This window comes from Heterocephalus glaber, unplaced genomic scaffold, assembly GCF_053883595.1.
Source record: "Heterocephalus glaber isolate CG9 unplaced genomic scaffold, H.glaber_assembly_v1.0 deba00000071, whole genome shotgun sequence".
Taxonomy (NCBI): domain Eukaryota; kingdom Metazoa; phylum Chordata; class Mammalia; order Rodentia; family Bathyergidae; genus Heterocephalus; species Heterocephalus glaber.
Genome location: NW_028258137.1, coordinates 19,032,580 through 19,059,230, shown reverse-complemented (window position 1 = coordinate 19,059,230; position 26,651 = coordinate 19,032,580). Strand labels below are relative to the sequence as shown.

The window sequence follows — 26,651 nt, the reverse complement described above, 5'->3', positions numbered from 1 at the left end:
TCTGTGAATGCTTTCCTGCCAAGGGCTGGGAGTGGATCTGGGGGCAGCAGTCAGTTGAACTGAACATGCCTTGGTGTTCCCACAGGCCTGGGGTATGCTGGATAAGATGGAGCAGATGAACCAGGAATACATGCTGGATGTCTTCAAGCCCTGCTTGGCCAGTCTGGTAAGGCAAGAGGCAGAGGGAATAAGTTGGTGGGCATCTGATCCAGGGGTCTCTGCTCCTACCCTCCAACACCCACAGCTGCCCACTACAACCAAGCACCTTGGTCTAGCTACTGAATTTTAGTTCCACCCCAGAATCTATATGGAGTTAATGTAATTCTCAAAGGAAAATCACTGTCATTATTGTCATTGTCACCATAGAAACCGCCTCTGTATGAGCATGACCTAAGTTCTGAGCTATGCTGAGCATTACAACAGACATTCATCACTGCAGCTCTGTGAAGTAGGGCCTTTCATTATCCCCCATTCTACAGATGAGGAAACTGAGGCTCAGGCCTCATGGTGGATAAGGGGCAGGGGCAGGGGCAGAGTTTGAGGCAGCTCTGTCTGATCCCAGAGCCTCAGCTGTTACACACTGTCAGATATGGAACCAGATGGAGCTAGGGTCAAATCCCAGGTCTGGCCACATGGCTGGGTCCATTCCTATAGATAAGAATGATATTTTCCACTCACCTGAGCACCTGTAAGAAGGATACTGCATTTGAAAAGTCTACCAGGAGCCAGGTGTATTGTGCATGCCTGTAATCCCAGCACTCAGGAGGCTGAGGCAGGAGGATCTCAAGTTGTAGGCCAACCTGGACTGCATACTGAGACCCTGCCTCAAAAAGGGAACCAGTATCCCCAGAGATGCTCAATCTATGTGCACTTCTCTTCCCTAGAAGCCCCAGAGCCTCCCCATTCACACAACCTCAGTACAGCTCTTGGGAGCTGTGGGGAGCCCCTGTCATTTGTTCTTTCGCTTATTTCCAAGTTAACTTCAACTGGGCACCTGTTTCCAGACCATACTTTGTGCTAGCGACTTCATATAGGCTGCCAAACAACCCTGCCAGGCAGAAACTGACATTCAGAGAGGATGAGATACTTGTCTGAGGTCACACAGCCAAGGAGTGGCCACCAAGCTAGGATTTCACTCCAAACCTGAGCTTATCCTACCCAGACAACATCTAGAACTCCCAGGGAGGAAGGCAGGTGGCTGAACCCTGGAGCATGAGCCCTCAGATATGAAAGAAGCTTCTTAGAAGGGACTTGAGCAGACCTAACCCTGACTTCTTGTCCCAGAACGTGCCCCCTGAGATGATGTCCATGGTCATAGACCAGTATATAGGCAGTGGCTCAGATGCACAACCCAGACGTGAAGACTTCCAGGAACTGGCTGGCAATATCTTCTTCAACATCCCTGCTTTGAATTTCTCAAGACACCTCCAAGGTAAGCCTGTCCCTGGCCACCTGCCCCACCTAGCTCCACTTGAGCCCAGGAGCTAGGGCATCACAGGCAACATGTATTGACAGGTGCAGATTCCCCCAATACCTTGAACCCCACACCCTTCTGCCACCCTAAACCCCTTTTTCTCTGGGATGAAGTATCATAATAGTGACAGCTGTCTCTAGAACAGCACCTTGCAGAGGAGAAAACAAAAGCTCAGGGATGTACTGTGACTTGTCACAAATCATACCACAGGCCCCATCACCAATTATCAGGGATTTTTTCAGTTCATGGGCAACTTTGTCCTGTTCTGGTTCTTTTCCTGGGAGAAGCTATGCTTCTTCCAAGGCTGGCAGCTAATCCCTGACACAACTCTAGATTAGCTCCAAATTCTGTTTTTTGTTTTGTTTTGTTTTGTTTTTTGGTACCAGGGATTGAACTCCGGTCCTTGCGTTTGCACAGCAGGTGGCAAAACCACTGAGCTGAATCCCAGGCCTCCAAATTCTTAACATTATAACCTTGAGCAAGACTCTACACCCACTCTGTGCCTTATTTTCCTCATTCGTAAAATGAAAATAATTAGAATCTAATCCAAAGGTTCTTATGAGGACTGAATGAAAGGTCACACATTCGGCACCCAGAGGGTGCTCAACACTCACCAAGAGTTCATAAATGCTTGGTGCTAATCATTGTGCCTTCACTGTTATTAGGATTAAGATAATCCTAATGATGTCACCATGAGTTTGTGTTGCCAAGGCTTCAAGATCAGGTCAGGCTATTAATTCCTAACTCCAGTCTTGGCTCTCTCTCTCTGCAGATTCTGGGGCCCCCGTTTTTTTCTATGAGTTCCAGCATGTACCTAGCTCTTTTGTAAAGATCAAGCCACCCTGGGTGAAGGCTGACCATGTGGCTGAGATCGTATTCATGTTTGGGGGTCCTTTCCTCATGGATGAAAACACCCTCCTGGGTAAGGACAGGCCAACAGACATGCAATCCCTAGGCTTCTATGCTCCAAGGGGCCAGGCTGGACTGGCAGGAACAGAGGTCTCCAGTCAGCACAGGGCCCCTTGGGTCCCCTCCAGGCCCCTCCTGATTCTAATCTAGGTCTGTCATTCCCACCAGCCTTTCCAGAGGCCACAGAGGAGGAGAAGCAGCTGAGCCTCACCATGATGGCCCAGTGGGCCCACTTTGCCCGAACAGGGTAAGTGAGTGAGTGAGTGAACGAGTGAGCGAGCAAGCGAGCGAGCAAGCAAGCATGCCTGACTTTGGGCCTGGGACAACTCAGATCTGCCCCCAAGAGGACAGCACAGGAGGCCTTGGTCCTCATTCATTCTTTCCACCCAGGGACCCCAATGGCGAAGGGCTGCCTCTTTGGCCCCGATTCAACCAGTGGGAGTAATACTTGGAGATCAGCCTCGTGCCACAGATCAGGCAGAAGCTGAAGAAGGCCCAGATGCAGTTCTGGACAGAGACACTCCCCAGCAAGATCCAACAGTGGCATCAACAGAAGCAAGGCAGGAAGGCCCCAGAGGAGCTCTGAGGCAAGGTCTGGGTTTTCTTGACTGGGGCCAACCCAAAGGGTGGCAGTGTCTCAGCCAGGTGGCCTCTCTCTACTCTTGCTAAGAGACTTTAACCTAAACTGGGCTGATGTGGGCTTGTGTCCCTTCATGCATCAGCCACTGCAGTACTGGCATGGTTCCCTTTTGAAATGTCACCAAGCTACTTCCCACCTCTGGGCCTTTGCACAAGTTCCTGCTTCTCCCTGAAGTGCCTTGCCCCCTTCCTTCCTGAAAGGCCTAGATCATTGGTCAAGCTCTTCCCCAGGAAGACTTTACTGCTTTCTCTGGGCCCTGTGGCCCTGAATGTGTGTCCATTACAGCACAACTCACCCTAAGCTCCCATTGTCTCTGTCTGAATCTTTGTCCTTCACAAAAGAAAATGGGGATCAACCTGACCTCACGCTGTCGCCCACACCAAGAGCAGAATCTGGCAATATCTGGACAGAGCAGAATCCCATAGCCCCATACTCACATGGTCTTCACCAGCTAGAACCTGGGGATCGAGCTCAGGACCTTACACTTCCCAGGCAGGCATGGTGCCACTGAGCTACATTCCCAGCCCACTCTCAGCCCTAATGTCTAGGCTCCTCACTCCCTTCCCAGCTGGAGGACCCAGGCTCTGGGAGAGTTCAACACAGCTTCCAAAGCTCCCATCAGAAACAGCAGTACAGGTCAAGGGAGGGTGGCCAGGCTCCTGGTCTACCCAGACTCCCCAGACCTTCACCTATGCCTTGTTCCCTACCGCCACCATTGTGCAGGGGTCCTATAAGTAGTGACAAATGGCAGCCCAGAGTTCTGGGAAAAGAGATTGTATCAGTTACAGCAGCAAGAGGGGCCTTGAAGGTACCTGGGACCTCTGAAGTCAGGCTTGGGACTGCCCCCGTGGAGGTCACCTGACATACAGGCAGATGGTAGAAATTCCTCCATTATCTCCCAGTTGGATCAGAGGCTCCAAGAGAACAGGCTCGGGTCAGAGCCCCTTCACCCACCCCCCTCCCACTCCCCACGCCGTACCCCACTCCAAGCACCTCTGCAGGCAACCAGGCCAGACCCTGACACTCAGCCTCGCTCTAGGCTGGAGCTACCCAAGAGCTTGGGCAGGTCTTTCCTATCACAGAGGACTTGGGTTCCTTGTCTATGTAATAAGGCTGGGCACGTTGAAACCAGGCAAAAGGCTGCAGGATCTGGCTGACCTATAGGGGTATACAGGACATCCAGAAAGGCACCCTAGAAGGGGATAAGCTGGATTTTGGAGGATAACCAGGAGTCCCCTAGTTTGACTGCACAAGGAAGGGCATTCCACATAAATCAGTGATGGCAAATCTTTCAGCGTTTTCAATGACATCAAACAGCCACCTGTGGCACGAGTGCCATAGGTTCACCACCACTGACACAGAGGAAACAGCATAAGCAAAACAGCTTCACTCCCACCCATTTCCTTTGTTCTGTCACTGGCAAATATATTACATTTCAACTATTGTCAGACCAATAACAGATTGTAAACACATTACTGTATTTCATATAATTGCCTTTTAAATCTGTTAAGAGAAAATACAGATAGTACAATTGTAGCTATGGGGCTACTCCCCTCCACTCACCTGAATCTGGGTAATGTCCCAGGACCAAGCCCTAGACCTTTGTCCTAAGGCTCACTACCCAGAGGCAGAAACAAGAAAAGAAAGACCCCTGAGTCTGCCCTAGAAAATTCCAAAATTCAAAACCAGGAGTCATGTGTGACAGATCCCCCTGAATGACCAATATAACCTTTCTTCGGAGCTCATTGAAGGTTTGTACATATGTACTGCATCTCATATGTCCAATTATAATAGTGAATTATAAGAAAGGACGTGTGCAATAGACACAGGTGACATGACTCAGCACCATCAATCACATTGTCAATCATGCTCTGGCAGTCCCATGAGAGGCACCCTACATCCGACACATTTTAAATCCCTCAACTCAGTACCTTCAACACTCATGGCATTTTCCTTTCCACTGGTGTGATCCACTCACTCTGAGCGTACTGTTGACTAAATAAACTTTGCTGCTTTTTCCTTACCACTGCATGCCATATCCAGTTCTTTGTTCGTAGCATATAAGAACCTAGAACCTGTCCAGGACCTCATCACCCATGGTAACATATAGATGGTGAGCAACTAAGTCAACTTGGAATCTACATCTGTCAGACTCAGAGGTCAAAGCCCATTCCACATCATTGCCTGTATTCCCTTTGTGCAGCCAAGAAACTTATGAATGTTCTCAAGAAAACTCTTGCAAGATATGTGGAAAAATAACATTTGGCTTCCCAAGATCTGATTCTGATCCCTAAGATAATGGTACGGCAGGGCACCTGGCTGACCTGGTTGCCTATTCAGTGTTCCCTGGCCCATGTTCACACTGGATGAGGCCATATGTAACCTGGACATCCCATTGAGGTGCCTTCCCAGGCACAACTGCTTTTTGGTACCGGGGATCGAACTCAGGAACTTGTGCTTTTGAGGCAGGCAGCAGAACCACTGAGCTAAATCCCTGGCCCCACAACTGCTTTCTATATGGGCCAGGTGAAAGGTTGTTCCTTCTCTGGGGAGAGGTGGCAAAAGCAGGGGCCACCTGTTGGCAAGACTGGCTCATAAGGCCCACGCAGAACTGGCCAAGGAACGGTACATCTTGGTAAGGGAGACTATAGGTGGCTGGCTACCAGGACTAGAGGCCCTTCCCCTGCTAGACCTGTGCTTTCAGATATACTCCAGGATGCTGGTTAAGAGCTTCAGCAGAGAAAGAATACGTTCCTTTGTTTCCTGTAGCCTAAGTTCCATACTCCTGGTGATGTAGTCACAACCCACAGGGGAGCCCAGCAGGAGATGATGAAAAGAGAAGATGAGTCAAGATGGGCCAGATAGAGCTGCTGGTAGATCTTACTTCCCCAGATCTGCCTTTCCTATCCTCTCATAGCTATCTCTTTAAATCCTACATTGAGCTGGGTGTCATGGTGCATGCCTATAATCCAGTGCTCGGGAGGCTGAAGCATGAGTTCGAAGCCAGCCTGGGCTTCATAGTGAGTTCAAGGCCACCGCGGACTACATAGTGAGACCCTGTTTCCAAAAAAAAAAAAAATATCGCACTGAAAGCCGGGTGTTGTGGGCCATGCTTGTAATCTCCACACTTAGGAGACTGAGGAGGATCGCCGGGAGTTCAAGACCAGCCTAACTACACAGCTAGAACCTGTTTCAACTGCCCCCACAAAAAAAAAAATCCCACACTGTGAATCTTCTACGAAGCTCATGAAAGAAAATATGAGCTGGGTGACATGGTGCACACCTGTAAGCCCAGCCCGGAGACTGGAAGATCAAAAGTTCAAACCCAGTCTGGGTACCTTAGGGATTTAAGAACACCCTGTACCACACAAACAAACAAACCATCTGTACTACACACATACTTTTTTTCTTATTGTTATTGCCGAAACAACACGGTTTAACATTTATGTGTATTAGTAATTTTAAGTACTCTAGGAGTGATTTAAAGTATATTGGAGGATAAATAAATAAAAATATATTGGAGGATATATGTAGTTTACATGAAAATATACCATTTTATGTAAGAGTCTTGAGAATCCTCAAATTTTGATATAATGGGAGGGGGAGGTCCTCCTGGACCCTTTCCTCCATAGAGTGTTTTACTTTCTCTTTCTTTTTCTTTTATTTCCACCACCACTACCACCATGGACCTGGGAATTGAACCTAGCACTTAATTATATCCCTACCCCCACTCCTCTTCTTTTGAGACAGAGCTTGTTAAATCATTAAATTGCCCAGGCTGGGCTCAAATTTGGTGATCATCCTGCCTCAGTTTCCTAGAGTGCTGAGATTATAGGTGTGTCACTATGCCTGACCTGCTTTACTTTCTTTATCTCACTTAACCTTCACTACAATCTTAAGAGATCTGCTCTATTCTTATCCTGATTTTGCAGATGATAAAATGGAGACTGGCAGAAGTTAAGTGATTTGCCCAAAGTCACACAGCTCATGCATGACAAGGCCGGGATTCAGATTCATGCAGCCTGGCTCACACTAAGCCAGCTGCTGCTGCAGAAGCTGTGGGACATGTCACTACCTACTCTGAGCTTATTACATCCTGTAGCTGTAACATTTCTTCCCCCATTCCCTCCAGGTGTTTTGGAGTGAAGCAAAATAAGGCGTTAGGTAGTGATTGTGTAAACAGTTTCTTGTATGTTTTGGACAGTCTCTCAGAACACATTTCTCGGTCAAAGGCTGTAGGCAATAACCTTAGGAGACATCCACATGATTGCCACCAGGTGAAGACATCTACTTTGCCAACAGCAAGGGTATAACAAAGAAGGGACACAATATGCCATCCTAATCCCCAGGCCACAGTGAACCTAAAGTCTCCAAGTCAAATCAGCATACAAGGATTTTCTAGAAAATGGCCTGAGAACATGTCCATAATTCAGATTCTTTGATTCTCTTTCCCTGTATCCCCCATGCTCCTGCGGCTCCAAATTTCAGGCAGAATCTTTGTTTGACTAATTCCTTCACATGGCTGACTCCTCCTCATCTTTTACTTAGAGGATTAGTAAAGAGAAACTTCCTTCCCATTACATGGCCCTGGGCTCACTAGGTGCCCCTCCAGATCTCACAGTTGCTTCTAGGTCGGCTCCCCAAGTTCGACTGGAAACCCATGAGCTCGACCACCACACTGTTGTCCTATCCTGGGCACGGGGCCTCCTGCTCCACAGTGATCCTGGCTGAGAGAGCCAGAGCAAGAGAAAGACTGCAGAAAGGACTGGACAAGTCAGAGGGGAGCAGGATGGCCCAAGGCCCTTAAATTCACAGAAAGGAAACCTGGAGGCTGAGGGGTCAAGTGATCCAGTGTTTGACTCTGATCTTGGCACCTACTGTATGCTCAGAACTTGACTCACACCTGCCTAGCTTTAAGCCATTGCCCACACACGAGCAAAGTGGGTAAGGGTTACATCTATTGTGACCTGTTGTCAAAGGCAAAAAACAAGACTGGGTTGGTCAGAAGCTGGTCATAATTCCTCCTGCCCCCTCCTGCTGCTAGGAATGAAGGGAAGATAAAAGTGGCAGTCACAGCTACCATCAGCATGTTGACATCACTTTGGCCCGGGGCAGGAGCTGACTGCAGCATGAGGTGGATTCGGAGTTGGAGGCTTGCCCTCTGCTTGGTGGTACACACAGCCTTAGGTAAGACCTTCAACCATTCCTGAGAGGGTCAGACCCAGCTCAGCCTCTCCTGGGACAGCAGGGAAGGAGCATTTAGACAAGGCCTGGGCAGATGGGCAGTGCTGGCTCAGGGACTAATCCACCCATCAGCTGGAAATTTGAACAAGACCTTTTGCTTCTTCTCTGAGCCCTGGGGCTGCTCTGTAAAGTGTGCATGTGAAGGAGATCTGACTCCCAAAACCAATAAGGAGATCCAAGAATATGGCCTGTCCTTGTCCCTCCTTCTTTCCCTCTTCCTTCCTTCTCCTTAGCAGGAGTCCTGCTTCTGCCTCCCTCTCTTCTACATGGACTTCTTTACTGCCTCTTTTTTTAAAAACTAGTATTGTATTTTGGACTGTGAAAACCACATACCACATTAAGAAAAGTTTGGGTATAAGATATATATACAGCAAGATGCATATATCTTAACTGTACAATTATATATTATATTAATTATATCACACATATACACAAAATACATTATAATTTTGTGTGTGTGAGTGTGGTACTGGGGATCAAACTAAAGACCTTCCACTTGTGAGGCAGGAGCGGTGCCACTGAGCTAAATCCCCAGCCCCACTCAAAATATAGATACACAATGTAACCACTCTCAAGATCTAGCATCATATTCCCAGCATCCTATGTACCTCTTCCTAGTCAATACCTTCAAAGTGACCACTCCTCTAATCTCTATTATAAATTATTTTTGCATATGTAAATACATGACTTTAATTTGAGGGGAACTTTGCTAAAACTACTTTTAGCATTTTGGTGCACTTTCTTTAGTCTTTCTGTTGTACATTTATATACAGTTATAATGTTAGCTGTATACAATTTTACACTCTGCTCTTTTTTTTAACTTAAAATCTTACTGAAGGCAGTTTATAGTTATATTTACTTTGCTTGGTTCCTAGATAAATATGATGTTCTCAGTATCCACTAGGGATCAGAACAGTCATTGTCTTAGTGATTCTGACATCAAGGAAAGACTGAGAAATGGAATTATTGAATCAAAGCACGTAAATGTTTCATGGCCCTTTATACATTTGTCCAAATTATTTTCCCATGATGTTGTATAAACTTATTATCCACCAACAGTGTCTGCAAATGTCCTTTTCAGTATATCTTCACCAGAATTGGATATCATTTTTTAATTTTTCAGGTAGTAGCTGTAATTTGAGCTTTTTTTTTCTTTGTACATGTTTGAAGTACATAACGACTATATTCATCATGGGAGTTGGTACAAGTACATATCTTTTTTAAAAAAACACTAGCTTATTTACTTGGTGCTCTTTTTTTTCATTGTAGTATTTTTTTCATTTTGTTTTTGTTTTGTGAGACAAGTCTCACTGTGTAGTCCAGGCTGGCCTGGAACTCATAGCAATCTTCCTGCTCAGCCTCCTGAGGGCTAGGAATACAAGCATAAGCCACCATGCATAGCCAATAGCATATCTTAATTCTTTTAACTCCAGCTTTTAAGTAACACTTTATGACTACTAATAAGAACTGTTTTCATAAGTGTTTCCATGTCACCTCTGCATAGCCAATTGGGATCAGACCCAGGCCACGGAAGCTCTTGTTCAGGGGAAAAGTACACTTTGCCATATTGTTCCCCCACATGCACCTAAAGCTGGTGGTTAGACAGAGCAGAGCTCTGATGGTTTAGAGCAAGCTTTGATGTGGGTTATCTCCAAATGACCTAGGCAAATTACCTACCTATTTGAGCTCCTGTTTCCATATCTGTGTAGTACCATTTTCCCTATTCAGTTTTAGGGAAAATGGGGTGAGATAATACAGAGCCGGGCTATAACAAAAGGTTCATAAATGACAGCTGTTGGCTATTGCATCAAAAATGGCCCTCAGATTCAGAAAATCCAGGTGACAGACCTTAGCCTTCTGGATGTGTCCTATGAGACTTGAGACCACAGGCTGGCCACTGCTCTTCTGCTGAGAGGCCTCGGGCCTCCCCCACTTCTCCCAGGGCCAGTGCCAGACCTGCATGCACAGAGGAGGTACGAGAATGTCCCTTGCCCTACTGACCTGCCTCCATCCCCAAGAGCCATTGTTACAGTCACTCTTTTGTGTTCAGATGTGGCTTATGTAAGACCTGGGGAGACCTGGGGATGTGGGCAGGAGGTATTTTGGGGCCACCTGCAGCTGGGAGCATGAGAGTGTGCTCTATCACACCAATTCCAAATGCTGTTCCCAAAAGCAGTCGCAACAAAATCTCCTGGAGAGATTTACAAATCTAATTTCTTTTTTTTGGTACTGGGGATCGAAGTTGGGTCCTTGCACTTGCGCAGCAGGTGGCGAAACCACTGAGCTAAATCCCCAGCCCATAAATTTAATTTCTTGACACAATTCTGAGACTCTCATTCGGAGTGGGGTAGGGCCTAGGAATCTGTATTTTCACAATGATTTCTCCTAATGATTTTGATCCACAGCCAAGCACAATAATTATTTGGATCACATTTGATTTCTGTCACTTTGCACCATGAGCTCTGAGAGATAGGTGCTCAGACAGAACGATTCTGTTTTGAGAAGGAAGGTGAAAAATAGACACGGGTTCTTCAAGGACATGGACGTGAGGTCTCACCAATCCTTGGCAGTAGGAGTAGGACAGGATGACTGCCTAGAAAAAAGCAAGTACCAATAGGTAGATGGCTGAATTCAACTTATTTTTTTTGAGACAGAGTTTCGCTATGTAGTTTAGGCTGGCCTTGAACGCACAGTGATCCTGCTACTTGAGCCTTCCAAGTCTGTATCACCACACTTAGCTCTCAACTTGATCTATTTCATATCTATTTCCACACTTGGCTATGATGTGGGTATGGTTTTACTGTGTGTGTAATATGTGAATGTATCCTGTGGAGAGATATGGTGTAACCTATATAACTGTACAGTACTTATATATCTATGCATGCATGAAGTTGTGCATGTGTTTGACTCTTGTATTTCCATATCTTTTTTTCTATTCTTTTTGTTTGTTTGTCTTTATTTTTGGTGGGGTTTTTTTTTTTTGATGTTTTGAAACAGGGTCTCACTATGTAGTTTAAGCTGGTTTTGAATTCACGATGTAGCCCAGGCTGGCCTCAAAACTCAGCAATCCTCCTGTCTCAGCCCCCTATATGCTAGGATCACAGGTGTGTGCCACCATACTCATTTTCCTTTCTTTTCTTATTCTTTGTGTGTGTGGGGGGGTAGTGGGCACTGAACCCAGGGATTTAGTGATGAGCTATATCCAAGGCCTTTTTTATTTTTTATTTTGAGATGGGGTAAGGCTTGGCTCAAACTTGTGATTCTCCTGCCTCAGCTTCCCTGAGTTCCAGATTATAGGCAACTGCCACCATGCCCAGCTCTGCATGCTTCTTTGTAGATGAGCTGTGTTCATGTACATCTTCTTATGTAGAAATATGATAAATTTTTACATGGAGGTGACCACTGCTGCAAGTGTGTATATAAGTGAGAATATAGCCAGGCGAGGTGATGCATACCTATAATCCCAGCACTCAGGAGGCTGAGGCTGGGGGATCGCCATGAATTTGAGGCCAGCCTGGGCTATACACTGAGCTCAAGGCCAGCCTGAACTACATAAGAGATCCTATCTCAAAACACAAAGTGAGGGCCGGGGATTTAGCTCAGTGGTTTCACCACCTGCTGTGCAAGGGCAAGGACCCAAGTTCAATCCCCCGTACCAAAAAGAACAAAAAAACAAAAAAACAAAACAAAGTGAGAATATATATATATATATATATATATATATATATATATATCTGATTCCTTCCCAGAAATAAACCAGGCATATATTTGCAACAAGAAGTGTAGCCAGATATGGTGGCCCATGCCTGTAATCCCAGCTACTCTGGAGGCTAAGGCAGAAGGGTTGCCAAGTTCAAGGCTACCCTAGACTACCTAATAAGATTCCATCTCAAAAAACAAACAAAAAAGCTAAGAGTGATGATGAATGCCTATAATTTCAGCATCCTGGAAGGCCAAGGCAGAGGATTGCAAAGTTTGAGCCCAGCCTGGACAATTTAGGGACTTACTGAGGCCCTGTCTCAAAATTTAAAAATTAAAAAAAGACAGGATGGGGCCGGAGATTTAGTTCAGTGGTTCCACTGCCTGCCTTGCAAGCAGTTTGATTCCCCGTACCAAAACAAAAAACAAAAGATGGGATGTAAATTAGTGTGAATGGCCTGGGTTCAAGTCCCAGTGCCATTAGAAAGGAAAGGAAAGGAAAAGAAAAGAAGAAGAAAGATGAAAAGAAGTGTAGCTGTATTGATATCAAACAAGTGACAGTCTTTTTTTTTTCCAATACCAGGAACCAAACTCAGGACCTTGCGCTTACGAGGCAGGCACTGTGCCACTAATCCCTAGCCCTTTTGTTTTGTTTTTTGAGACAGGGTCTTGCTGTGTAGTCCAGCCTGGCCTAGAACTCACTATGTAGCCCAGGCTGGCCTCAAACTCACAGTGATCTTTCTGCCTCAACCTGCTGAGTGTTGGGATTATAGGTGTGCGCCATCAAGCCCTGCAAGTTTTTGACTGTTGTGAAAAGTAACAGTGGCTCCCATGGCAGATGGGCCAGAGTCTCATCTGTGGCTCAGAGCAGTTGAGCCAGGATGACCATTTTTCCCTCTCTTCCCAGGTGCTGTGCATGGCCAGGAGCCTCTGGTAGTCACCAAATATGGGACCCTCCAGGGAAAGGATGTGCACGTGGGGAAGACACTCCTCCATGTCTTCCTGGGAATCACTTTCTCCAAACCTCCTGTGGGTGCCCTCAGATTTGCTCCACCTAAGTCCCCAGAGCCCTGGAAAGGAGTCAGACATGCCACCACCTACCCTCCTGCGTAAGAGCCCAAAGTTTGGGAGGTGGGAAGACCCTGAGGACCAGTACCTGCCTCTGGGTGGGGCTTTGAACAACTCAGAGATAAACATACTGTGTGAGCATAGGCAGGCCTGTGGCCCCCTTTGGGCCTCAGTTTCCACACCTGAATAACGAGATGGTTTTTCCAAATGATGTTGAAGGCACTGATAACTGGTCATGGTTTTGCACAGGAGAGCTCCAGGTAAGGGGGAAGTAGTCTCTGTTTCCAGGACCTTCTGGGGCACTGAGTTTCCTAAGTGCAGCTGAGAAGCAGCACTCCCTCCCTCCCTAGCCTCCTGAGCAACCCCAGAGCTCTCCGCTCAGGCTTGAGCCTGGAAACAAATACACAAGGCACTGCCAGTACTTCCCTGCAGAGGGAGCTCCAAGATGGGAACATACAGGATCAGTTTCAATTTTCAAGCCCCAGGGTTTTGCTGCCACCTCCAACTAGTCTGAGTCACACAGGAAGATTGGGGCAATGACCTCCCTTTGAAACACTGAGCTTGGCAGTTTATCCAGAACAAATGTATTTACTGTTTATTTAGATCATTGAGTAATCAATCCACTGCCCAAAACATTCTGTGGCAATCATTAACAGTGTTTATAACAATGTTTAGCATCAACTGATTAAAGGATAGGGTTTAGAAAAATGTCTATTGTGAGAACCTTCAGTATCAATGTCAGCTGCTATAGAAAAAAAAAAGCCTACAACTCCCAGTTGTATAGGAACTCTGTAATGAATACATTCACTGGTGGGAGAAAAAATACTGCAACTCCCACCTGTGTATGTAGTTGTTAAGAAAAGGTCTCCACTGTTAGAACATGACCAGCTGTGGGGCCAGGGAAGTAGTGTGGTGGTAAAGCACTTGCCTAGGATGTAAAGAGCCTCTGGGTTCAAAAAAAGGAACATTACCATTACTAGAATACCAGGATATTGTTAGAACACTGGTTGTTGAGTGTACCCCAAGCATTCTGAAGATTCCACAACCATTATTTAGAGCATTGTTTTTGTTTGTTTGACTGATTGATTGATTGATGGGTTGATTGGTTGTAGGCTGGTTGTTTGCCTTGAATTTACTATGTAGCCCAATCTGGCCTTGAACTCACAATGCAATCCACTTGCTTCAGCCTCCCAAGGGCTGGGATTACAGGCATCCACCACCAGGCCTGGCTATTTAGAACATTCTGTGACTACTACTTGGAACGAGTGACAGAACATGAGATGACCATTAGAACCCTGAGGATCTGGTGTCCATTGCATAGAAGAATGTGTGTCAGTTTTTGGAATACAGGCCCTGCACTGACATGATAAGGGCTATTTGAAACAGAGTGTCAAGTGTAAAGATTTGTGGATTGCTTAGAACAGGGGCATGGTCAATTACCTTGAGGGCTGCCAGGGTTAAGTAAAACAGCAGCAGGGACTTAGCAGAATGGAGATCACTGTTGCCCATGACAAGAATGCCTTTTGTAGTGAGATGAGAACAGAAGCCTCAGCTGTTCATTTATTTTTATTAGTACGTTTGCAGTACATAATGACATTCATCGTGAGGAGTGCTACACGTACATAATATATCTTAACTTTTTTTACATCCCTTCTCTGCCCCTCTCTTCCCCATTCTTCTGCTTCAGCTGCTCCCTCTTGGCCAAAGAGTACTGGTTTTCCTAGTGAGGGGCCGGATGTGGCTTATCAGACAGTACCTTATCAATAACATAAGCTGCTGCCAAGTAATGAAGCAAGGAAGACCTAGGACAATGTATAGAAATACAGATACATGGCCTGCTGGAGGCCTTGAAGAGGCCAGGTGAGGGTGGAGGGAAAGAATACCAGGTAAAAGTCTGGCCTAGGGGAAAGAGAACAAGGACAGTTGCTGGGGAAGGTGGGTGGAAGAGGAGAGCATTGGATAAGGCAGGTTTCCGTGTTGTTGGGAAAGAGAGGGGGCTGTGATGCCCTGGGGATGGGACCGGGAAAAGGAAGAGGAGGAACAGGCAGACAGGTTTCCTGCACCCAACCAAACGGGTCCAGTCAACCTTACAATAGCCACCTTAGGGGCTGGGCCAGCAGGAGGAAAAGGGTGAGGTGGCCAGGCAGCCCATACTCCACAGATACTCAATGTCTACACAATACAGGGCACTGGGTTGGGTGCCAGGCCTCAGATGAATCCATGTCCATCCCTGCTCACAGGTGTGCTTGGCCACTTGTGGAGAAAAATAACCAACTGAAATGACTCTGACCAGTACTACGGTCAAGAGGGGACAGAGCTTTGGAGGACATAAGATGGAGAAGTGCCCAGCACCACCCAAGCTGGCCTCAAACATGAACAGGAGCTTACTGGGAAGAAGGCATTTGACAAAGACAACAGCAGTACAGAGGCTTGGAGGTGGGAAGCAAGTAGCCATATGTATCTGGATAAAGGGGATTCTAGGGAGGCCCACCTGCCTCTCAACCCTGCAACTCAAAACTAGTGGAGGCCTCTGGGGATGTAAGGGGTAGATGCTGCCTGGATTTTGCTTGTGGTTCTATCCCCTACTGCGGCCCATGGATTGAAACTATTCTCCCCACTGCCGTTGAGCCATTGTCCAAAGTCATACTGTGGGGCCAGGGATTTAGCTCAGTAGTTCCGCCGCCTGCCTCGCAAGTGCAAGGACCCGAGTTCGATCCCCGGTACCAAAAAAAAAAAAAAAAAAAACAAAGTCATACCGTGCCCGCAGGTGTCTTCAGGAAACCTGGGGGCAGGCGACCTCCATGTACTTCAACACGCGGAAATGGTACAAGTGGCTGCGCTTCAGCGAGGACTGCCTGTACTTGAACGTGTACGCGCCAGTGCGCGCGCGTGGGGATCCTCCGCTGCCAGTGAGTACTCGGTCTCCCACTCCTCGTCGTCCCACTCCGCCCCGCTCAGGCCTCGGCCTTCCTTGCTCAGGTGGTGGTCTGTTTCCCGGGAGGCGCCTTCCTCGTCGGCTCCGCTTCCACCTACGAACGCTGTGAGTTCGCCGCGTGCGAAAAAGTGGTGCTCGTGTTTCTGCAGTACCGGCTCGGCGTCCCGGGATTCCTGAGGTGGGCGGGGCCGGACGCAAGGGGCGGGGCCTCCTCTGTACGGCATCTCCGGGTGGAGGAGGCGGGGACTGGCGGCAGTGGAGAGGCGTGGCCCAGGGAACAGCCACTGGGAAATGGGTGGTAGAGGCTGGGCCTGATACTTACTGGGAGAGGCGAGCCTGGATACTTTTTCAGTGGGTTGAGCCTAACGCTAACTAAAGAAGGTGAGGTTGCAGGACTGAGTCTCAGAAGGTAAAGGTAAAGGGGAACAGGGTGGGTTGGGAGCCTTCTGCATCCCGACTATTGAAGTTTGAGACCCTGACCTTAAATCCCATGCACCCAGCACTGGTGACAGCCAGGCCCGCGGGAATTGGGCGCTGCAGGACCAAATGGCGGCTCTGAGCTGGGTGCAGGAAAACATCGAGGCCTTTGGTGGAGACCCGGAGAGCGTGACCCTGTTTGGCCAGTCCGCGGGCGCCATGTGCTTCTCAGGACTGGTCAGTGCAATGCCCTGATGGAGCAGCAGACACAGGCCTGCATGTTCCCACAATTGTATCCTCTCCACTGCATGGACATATGTGCAAATTCGAGTGTACAGGAAAATGCCAGCCCGCAGACCTGCCCTCATCCTGCCAATTATACCACTGTTCACAGCTAAGGGTGTCTGCTCTGTTCAGGGACAGCATTGATGACAAAATGGGGGGGGGGGCGATGGTGACACTTTGGATACTCAGTGAATTCCCCATGGGCACACAGCACCTCTTCTCTTGCCTTCCCACTTTCTCCCAGAGTTCTATCCCCCACCACGGACCAAGCCTGGGAGTTAGGGGCCAGGGTTGGAGATCCAGCTTTGACCTTTATACTCTTGAAGGACTGCTGATGTGAGGAGTATGTAGAGCATAGGTTAAATGGTCCCCCGCTGAAAAGTGAGCAGTAACCACATTATACATGGCCTTGCAGGCCACAGTAATAATAATACTCCAACACATGAACACTTCCTGAATGCCAGGCACTCTTCTATGCACTTTACATCTATTCCTTCATTTAATTCTCTTAATAGTCGCATGAGAAAAGTATTTTTCCCATTCTACAGATGAAGAAACTGAGGCCCAGAGAAATTGAGCAACTTTATCCAAAGTGCACTGGAGAGCAGGGACAGCTTTTTAGTAGGAAAGTGATATAATCAGATGTGCATTTAGAAAGGTAGCTCAGCCTGCTGCATGGGATCAAGTTGGAAAGAAACTGAAACAGAGAGTTGGAGACAAACTGAGAGAATGGTAGGGCCAGGGAAGCAGAATTTATCCCAGAGGAGATAATGGCAGCTGGTTTCAAAATAGAGGCAGAACAACAACAACAAAAAATTAGAGGCAAAGATGAGCATGGTGCTGCATGCCTGTAATCCCAGCACTATGGGGGGGGGGGTGCTGAGGCAGGAAGCCGTATGGACAGAACTAGGGCAGTTGGGGTAGATAGGAAGAGCAAAGTATCCCTACTTGTGTATCTCATGGGTGCCTTGCTCCCCACCCCTACAGATGATGTCACCCCTAGCTCAGGGTCTCTTCCATCAGGCCATTTCCCAGAGTGGCACTGCAGTACTTAAAACCTTCATCACTCAGGACCCGCTGAAGGTGGCCAAGGTGGGTATCTCTCCTCCCTCAGGACTGAACAAGAGGGGACAGGATGGGAGCATCCATGAACACACTTCTCTCGACAGAAAGTTGCTTCCCTGGCTGGCTGCAGCCACAACAACACAGGAATCATGGTAAACTGTTTGAGGGCTCTATCAGGGGCTCAGGTGATGCGTGTGTCCAAGAAAATGGTAAGTAGAACATTCTGGCTGCCCACAGGCTACAGAAACCTCAATGACTTCCTCAAGGAACCTGTCTGAGGAGCACACTGGGGAGACTTCCTTTAATTCTGATCCTCTCCACTCCCCCACAGAAATTCTTCCATGCCAACATGCAGAAAGAACCTCAAGAGGTAAGCTGGCCACATTCTGAAATTTGAGTATTTATGGAACCCTATTGTGTGCTAGACACTCAGGATACTTGGAGAATTGCTCAGGCCAAGATCCCTTCCCTAGTGGAACTGATGTTCCAGTGAAGAGGGACAATAGCCCAATCAATCAGTCATCTCCTTAGAAAGTGATAAGTGAATATCAACAAATAGAGAAGGTAAGGGGGTCAGGCATAATGCAAGGGATGAAATTTTTTTCTTTTTTTTTTTCTTTTTCTTTTTAGGAATGGAATTTTAAATAGAATGGATAAGTGGGGTGTGGTGACACAGCCAGTAATCCCAGTACTCTCAGAGGCTAAGGCAGGAGGATCATAAATTCAAGCCCAGCCTGGGCAACTTTGAGACTCAGCAGGATCATGTTTCAAAATTTTTTAAAGGTGGGAGGAGGGGCCTGGAGTTCAATCTCCAATACCAGAAAATAGATAAATAAATAAAATGGATAGTGCAGGCCTCATTGAAGAGATAATTTGCAAATATTTTCAAGAGATGAGGGAATGAGTCATATGGATACCTGAGGCACACATCACAAATCTGAGTATCCTAGTCCTGTCCTGGCCCTTCCGACAACCACTTTCCAAAGGGTCACCATGGCCAGTCCCCATTTTTTTTCCCAAAGAACCTAGGTTAGAGCAGTCCTGGAGGACAACCTGCTGACTATACACCCAAGGTCATGGTGACCCTGTGTGGATATGTGGGGAGACTGGCTAGAAATGCCCTGGCCTTGCAGATTATATGGTTCCTGAGCCCTGTGGTGGATGGTGTGGTGTTCCTGGATGACCCCGTGGTGCTCCTGATGCAGGGGCAGGTTTCACCTGTGCCCTACCTTCTAGGTGTCAACAACCAGGAGTTCCATTGGCTCTTGCCCTATGTGAGTGAGTGGGAAGGATGCTCATCACTTTGGGGTGGCAAAGGAAGCTTCTTGAGCCTTGCTAGGCACCAGATTAGCTCCCAAGGGTCCCTCTGAGGACACACAAATGCTTAGGAATCTCCTTTGTTCCCTGTGCATGGAGAACTGGCAAGGAATGATGGGAGGGAGGGGGGAAAGTTGGCCTCTTGGAAGTTTGGCGGTCCCAAATTCTCAGATCATAGTTTAGATAGTTTATAGTGTCCATCCCTGAGCCTCAAGGCTATGATAAACCCTGGGGCCCTCTTTTGCTCCTGAGTCAGGGCAGATGCCCCAGCTCAGGATGGACACTCCCAGCCCCACTTTAGTTCTAGACCAGGTGGCAGTGACGAACAGGGAACTGGAGGATTCGACATGGTTATGGACCTTTTCTGGGCTGTGTTCTCTGCCTGAGAATTCTCCATGCAGATGGGCAAGATCTCAGGCCTAATCCCCACCTGGGTCCTTGTCTTGTGAGCAGATCTTGAAGATCCCACTTGACCCACGCTTAATGAAAAAACAAAACCTCACCAAGCTTCTCTGGAGCACCAGCACCCTGTTGGTAAGGGCCCCAGTGGGCAGGGGTGCTCAGTTTGAACAGTGCTGACCCTTAACTTTTTTTTTTAACCTAGTAGCTGCCCTTTGCAAAGGGCCCTCACCAGGGATGGGGTCTTTCTTGAAGGTCCCCACAGGGGTTTGGCATAGGATCAGATAGAGGCTGATGGGAACAGTCCCCAGGCATCCTCAGGGTCAGGGGAGGTAGTTTTTATGCAGCTAAAACAGGGGTAAGAATCAGCCAAAGGAAGCTATCTCTGGAAGCCCCCATTTCCCAGAACTCCTAGAGGACTAAGCCTGGGTCCAAGTCACTGGTGTGTCCATCTCTGGCCCAGCTGGTATGGTAGGCATCAGGGTGAGTGTGGCCTCTCCACCCAGAATATCACCAAGAAGCAGATACCACTCCTGGTCGAGTACCTGAGAGACATCCATAAGTATGACTGGAAGATGGTCCAGAACCATTTGATTGACCTAGCTGGAGATGGCACCTTTGTGTATGCCACATTGCAAGCTGCCCGCTACCACCGGGGTATGGGGGAGTTACCAAGAGTGACCACATTGGTTCCCTCCACCCTCCCCTCCAGCTCTGCTGCTTTCCAGCTGGGCTCACCAACTGTCCTCCCACTCTCTCTACATTTCTGGGCTCCAAGATGCATAGAGGTAGCCATTGATCTCATGAGAGGAAAGACTGTTTCCTACAGACAAGAACAGAACCTTAGCCAGCCCATATGAGAAAGCTAGGGTCATAGGGAAGACTTCTTGGTTCAGAGGACAGGCTAAGGGGCAACTTGAAAGTCTTATGTAGGTTGGCTGGGGATTGGGAATATATGGCTGGAAAGGGCAGACACTGAAGACCCTTAAATGCCAGGCCAAGAAAGAAAGGTTCAGAGGAGAGAAGAGGAAGGCGTCCATGATCCTTGCCACAATCATGTGAATTAGCTTTTAGTATGCTCACTCTTCAGACAAAGAACTCAGTGAGGTTAAGTGACTTGCCTAGGATCGCAAATCTAAGTAGTACAGACAGGATTCAAATCTGTTCCCTTGACTTTGAAGCCAAAGCTCTTTTCTCTGCTTAATGTAGGTGGGTGGGATTCATAGGGTAGGTGGGAGGCCCAGGCTGGAGCTTTTCCTGCAGCTCTCTTCAATTTCCCTGTTCGTAGACACTGGCTTCCAAGTCTACCTGTACCAGTTTCAGCACCATGTTCCCTCAGGCAAAATTATCTAACCTCGAAATGATGGGGCAGACCATGGGGATGAGATTGGTTTCATCTTTGGGAAACCCTTCTCCAAAGGTGCTAAAGCCCCACCTGATGCCCCCACTATGTGTCCAGTCTCCCAGCCTGTGCAGGCAGACCCCTCTCTTCACTAGTGTCTGGGATGCTGGCAAATGAAAGTCTGGGAGGTCAGCACCCATTCCTCTCTCCCAAATAACATATCCTATTCTGTCCCCAGTTAAAGAGAAGGCACTCAGCCTCTGGATGATGAAATACTGGGCCAATTTTGCCCGCACAGGGTGAGTCTGGTCCCCCAATAGATCTGGGCAGCGCTAGACCTGAAGGTTGGCTATTTTAGGTATCTGCCTGTGCATATCCACAGGAACTACCCAGCCAACCCCACCAGAGTGTCCCTTCCCTCACCTCTCTCACTTAGTCATGAGATCCTAAGTGTCCCTCTCTGTCCCATAACCCACACTCCTCATCCACTCAAGCATTCAAGAGTCACTCACCAATGCTCCCTTGTATGCTGAGCTCCAGCAGTGGGAGCTGGAATTTAAGGATGTCATGGATGTGCACCCTGTCCTTCCACAGCTTGCCATATAAAAACAAAACTCCAATCAGGCTCAATGAGAGGTATACTGAGGGAGCATTGGGAACTTTAAAGGTGTTTTGTTTTGGTTGGGTTGGGTTGGCTGGGTCTCACTCTGACATTTAGGCTGGCCTTAAGCTTACTGTGTAGCCCAGGCTGGCCTCAAACTTGCAACAATCCTCCTGCCTCAGCCTCATGAGTGCTGGGATTATAGGCATGCGACACCATGCCTAGCTAGCTAAGACTAGGCATTCTGAAAGCACTGAGGAGGTATCCTGGGTGGCAGAGGAGGATTCAGGCAGAGGTAGTATCTGAAGTGTATTTTTGACTGACTCTTGACTATTTTCCCATTTTCACCTTCTCTCTTTTATCCTCCTATGATACCAGAGGGATCTTTCTGAAATACCATTTCATCAAGTTGCTCACCTGCTCAAAACCCTCTGTGATTCCCCAGTGCTCCCAGAATAAAGTCTTAGCCCCCTAGTTTAGCATGAAAAGCCCATCAAGATCTCTCCTGTGTAAAGCCCTTCACACATACATCCCCTTCACTCATACTGTTTTCATATAATGCTGTACTTAGGCTTCCTCCAAAGTCCTTGTCTTCCGTATTGCTAAACCCTGTACATACTGTTCCCTCTGCCTGGAAGTCCTCCAGCCTTCCTTAAAGATCTGTCTAAAGCCAGGTGTGGTGGTACAGACCTGTAACCCCAGTTTTCTGAGAGGCTGAGGCAAGAAGATCACAAGTTCGAACCCAGCTTGGGCACCTTACCAATTTAACACGACCCTGTCTCAAATTTTTTTTAAAAAAATTTTTAAGGCCTGGAGATATATCTCAATGTGAAGGTCCTACATGCAATACCCAATACTGCCCCCCCAAATCCATCTAAATATAAAATATCATCATCTCCTTAAAGCCCTTTTGGATCCAAACTCCCAGGGAAAAGGGGAAGGAGGGAGGGGTGAGAGGACACAGAGCCAAGAAAAATGAGAAGGATCCTTTCTCCTTCCTCCTCTGGGGCAGAAACCCCAATGATGGGAAGCTGCCCTACTGACCACGATTCGACAAGGATGAAAACTACTTGCAGCTGGATTTTATCATAAGAGTGGGTGTGAAGCTCAAGGAGAAGAAGATGGCCTTCTGGATAAGGCTACACCAGCTTCAGACACCCAAAAAGCAGAAATAATTCTGATTTGGAGAATAGGTGATACAGGAGGGCTTGTCCACCACCCAGGCCTGGGGAAGCTAGCCATGGATACATCTGGGGTGAAGAGTCCCCACCCCCCCCCAATCTAGGACCCAGAGAAGCTCCTGAGAGTCTCCAGGCCAAAGCTAGAGACTTAGCCTATGTATGGTTTGGGGCCCTGCACCACCTTCTCCAGCCTCATATCCTGCAACACCCACAAATCTCATGGTCCACATCAGGTTAGGCCAAGCTCATTCATTGTTACACTGTACCAAACACCCCTGGTCTCAGGACAACTCTTTTCCAAGTCTTCCCACCCTTTAAGATTTACTTGCAGCCCTTTCTTATGGGAAGTCCACAGAGACTGCCACTCCCTGCCCATTGTTCCCAGCTTGTCATTTATCATCATCCATCCTGCTCAACCTTGTTCCTGTTCACGTTAGCCTTGAGGTCCTAGGCGGGTTATGTGTGACACAGCAAAGCTCTGATAGCTTGCAGTCTCCTCCTCCAGTGCCCGTCAAAGCCTACACACATAGTGGTATACATAGTTTTCAATAAAGATGTGTTGCTTTGAGGCATGGTGTCCCCATTTGTAAAATGGGTGGGTAGAGGATGGTGTCTCAATTTGCACCCTGGGAGGAACTGAGCAGTTCTACGTGACCTTTACTGGGCTGTGCTTGTGAGGCCACACTCAGTCAAGGGAAGCTGGCCACAGCAATATTCCCTGGGCCGCCAAACACTTGACCTCTTTCTTCAGTTCTTCTCAAACATATCCCCCAGTACATCAAGACAGCCACATCTCATGCTCACTGTCCATGCATTTAGGCCTCAGTACTGTACTCCTCACTCTCTGGCCTCTCCTGCATCCAACCTGGGAACATGCAAGTTTGGCCCACAGTATGTATGTGTTTTTCTGAGATAGGGACCTTGCTATATTGCCCAGGCTGCCCTCGAATTTCTGGGCTCAAGAAAGCTTCCTGTTTCAACCTTCTGAGTAGCTGGGACTATGGGTGCACACCACCATGCCCAGATTTTTGTGAATTTTTCTTGGTGGAAAAATCTACATAACATAAATCAGGCATGCTGGTACATACCTGTAATCCCAGCATTCTGGGCAGGATTGCAAATTTGAGTCCCATCTGGGACTTAGCAAGTCTCTGTCTCAAAAAATAAAAAGGGCTGGAGATGTAGCTAGTGAAAAAACTCTGGGATCAATCCACAGTAACACCAAAAGAAAAAAAAAAAAAATCAACATTTATTTATTTATTTAATGATACTGAGGATCAAACCCAGAATTTTGGGCATGCTAGGCAAGAGCTCTATCACTGAGCTACATTCCCCAGTCAGTGGTGGCGAGCCTATGGCACATGTGCTACAGCCGGCTATTTGTTATTGAAAACTCTAAAGGGTTCACTTCACCATCACTGCCTTAGTCCCATTTTAATCATTTTTTAAATGTTCAGTTCAGTGGCATTACATATATCCACACTGTTGTGCAGCCATCACCACTGTCCATCTCCATAACTTTTTCCTCATCCCCAAACTAAAACTATCCCTCTTCACACTAAAGTAGAATAGTAACAATATTCTATTTTCTATCACTATGAATTTGACTCTTCTAGGTATGGTGCATTGAGCTGGGCATGGTGGTGAACATCATTAATCCCTGCACTTTGGGAGGCTAAAGAAGGAGGTCTGCAAATTCAAACAGAGCATAGGCAACTTAGTGATACCCTGTCTCAAATATTAAAAGGGGCTGGGGTACCTTGGTTAATTTCTTTGCCATTGAGACACAATACCCAACACCCATAACTTAAAGGAGAGGGTTATTTTGGCTCACATTTCAATTCCTGGTTGGCTGATTCCAAAGAAGAAACAGCATGGCTAAGGAAAAGATGGTCATTTCATGCTGGACAAGAAGCAGAGAGTCAAGGGAGGAGCCAGGCCATGCCTACAGTGACCTACCTCCACTTCCTATCAGCAAGTCACCGTGCCAGAGATTTAGCTCAGTGGCTCCGGCGCCTGCCTTGCAAGCACAAGAACCCAAGTTCGATCCCGGTACCAAAAAAAAAGAAAGAAAGAAAGAAAGAAAGCTATAGGCTTCCATAATCCAATCACCTTCCAAACATATGAGGCTTTGATGGACATTTTAGATCTAAAAATATAAAAGGATGTAAAAAGTGGAATCATATAACACTTGCCCTTTTGTGTCTGGCTTATTTCAATTTAGCATGATTTCTTCAAGGTTCACCCATGTTGTTGCATGTAACAAACTCATTTCTTCTTTAAGGCTGAAGAACATTTCATTGTATGTATATAACATTTTAAAAATCTACTTATTAACTGATGGACATTGTGGTTGTTTCTCCCTCTTTGTTATTGTGAACAATGTGGCTAGCAAAACTGGTATAATATCCTACCAATTTTATATCCTGAACTATGATTTTTTTTTTTGAGACAGGGTCTCACTTTGTAGTGCAGGCTGGACTTGAACTCACTACATAGCCCAGACTGGTCCTCAAACTCATGGCAATCTGCCTGCCTTAATCTCCCGAGTGTTGGGATTACAAATGTGTGCCACCACACCCACCAATTAAGCCCTTACTTCTAGGGGTTCCAGAGCCTCTGGAGCAACCAGAAGCTTCAGAGACCTGTGGGAAGAGGATACCCAAACCTTCATACTCTAGCACTAAGCCCTAAAAGCGAAAGGATGGCTGAAGGAAGGGGGAAGCCCCTTAAAAGCAAACATTTATCCTCACAACAACCCTATCATGTGGATAGTATCCCCATTTTACAGATGAGGAAATTAAGATACAGCAATATAAAGACCTTTTGCCCAAAGTCATAGCTAGTGGTGGTAGAGCAGGAGTTTGATGCAATCTGTCTGACTTACCCTTCCTTCCACCTCATTTCAGACCTAGAGCAACCACTGAGGGAGGTCTACAACCAGAGGAAGTGTGGCAGCTCCATTCTCAGGTGACACTCAGCAAAAGCAATTTAGTAAGAATGTCCTTGCCTGCTTCTAAACAGGAGACAATCAATTGCCCACTCATAAGTAGCAGCTTGTGTGAGGGCTGGAGTGTCAGCCCCCTGGAAGGTGGTCCTGGGGCAGCCTGTGTAGAACTCACAGTATCATTAAATAAATAAACTGTAATTTTTTTGTATGTGTGTTACTGGGGATTGAACCCATGGTCTTTGCACTGAGCTACAACTCCAGCCCTTCTTATTTTTTGAGACAGAGTTTTACCAAGCCCTGTGTGGCACTCGAACTTGCAATCCTTCTGCCCAGAGTACTGGGATTGCAGGCAGGTGCCAGGATGCCTCATTTATGTTATGTTATTTATGTAAATTTTGCCACCTAGAAAAACTCACAAAAATCTGGGCACGGTGGTGTACACCCATAGTCCCAGCTACTCAGGAGGTTGAGATAGGAGGCTTGCTTGAGCCCAGCTAGGTCTGATTCACCCCAATGTCCTCAGGGGACATCTTGACCTTGGACATTCTAGGGGACTCACCCTGTGGCCTGCTGGTACAAGCTCCCAGGCTGGTCCAGATCTATCTCCGAGCGTTCCTCATTTCTCTCCAAGCGTTCCTCATTTCTCCCCAAGCGTTCCTCATTTCTCCCCTGCTATGGTTTGAATGTGGCTTATCTCCCTGAAACTCATGCTGGAGTTTAATCCTTATTGAGAGAAATTAAGTGGGTGGAAATCCTTTGGGATGGAACCCTCACAATTGAATGCTGGTGGTTTTATACAAGATACACACACACACACACACACACACACAGAGTCTTTTGCCATGTAATGTTCAGTGCTGCCTCTGGACTCTGCCAGCAAGAAGACCCCTTGACCTTGTATCTCCATAACCTTGCACCAAAGTAAACCTCTTTTCTATATAACTCATCAAGTTTGTGGTATTTTGTTATTGGCAACAGAAAATAGACCAAGACATCCCCTGACAAAGATTCTGTCATTGACCAAACTATTCGATTGGGCTCTCCTGAACTTTTCGACTAGACTTGACTTTTGGGGTTCTGTGTGTTTCTGCATCATTCAATTTTAGCAAGAATCCTGTTAAACTG

At 47.2% G+C, this 26,651-nt stretch overlaps 2 protein-coding genes across 3 annotated transcripts in view; both read left to right on the top strand.

The window, feature by feature from the left end:
• Positions 1-3,328, top strand: part of Ces3 (carboxylesterase 3) — a 29,474-nt gene extending 26,146 nt beyond the window's left edge. Inside the window, exons 8-12 of one of the 2 annotated variants that reach the window (XM_087205511.1) lie at positions 86-166; positions 1,285-1,432; positions 2,247-2,396; positions 2,552-2,630; positions 2,774-3,328. In XM_087205511.1, coding sequence (XP_087061637.1) covers positions 86-166; positions 1,285-1,432; positions 2,247-2,396; positions 2,552-2,630; positions 2,774-2,828 — 513 coding nt within the window. In that variant the 3' untranslated portion in view covers positions 2,829-3,328. The remainder of the gene's footprint in view (positions 1-85; positions 167-1,284; positions 1,433-2,246; positions 2,397-2,551; positions 2,631-2,773) is intronic. The other variant, XM_087205514.1, reaches the window with a different exon arrangement.
• Positions 3,329-5,220: 1,892 nt separating this feature from the next.
• Ces4a (carboxylesterase 4A) lies at positions 5,221-25,672 on the top strand. Its single transcript, XM_087205554.1, is given in 14 exon segments — positions 5,221-8,210; positions 12,874-13,075; positions 15,802-15,943; positions 16,014-16,147; positions 16,470-16,623; positions 17,659-17,763; positions 17,841-17,945; positions 18,068-18,106; positions 18,870-19,010; positions 19,507-19,587; positions 19,959-20,109; positions 20,741-20,905; positions 21,033-21,093; positions 22,408-25,672. Coding segments are annotated over 14 exon segments (1,743 nt in total). The 5' UTR covers positions 5,221-8,110; the 3' UTR covers positions 22,571-25,672.
• The last annotated feature ends 979 nt before the right edge of the window (positions 25,673-26,651 follow it).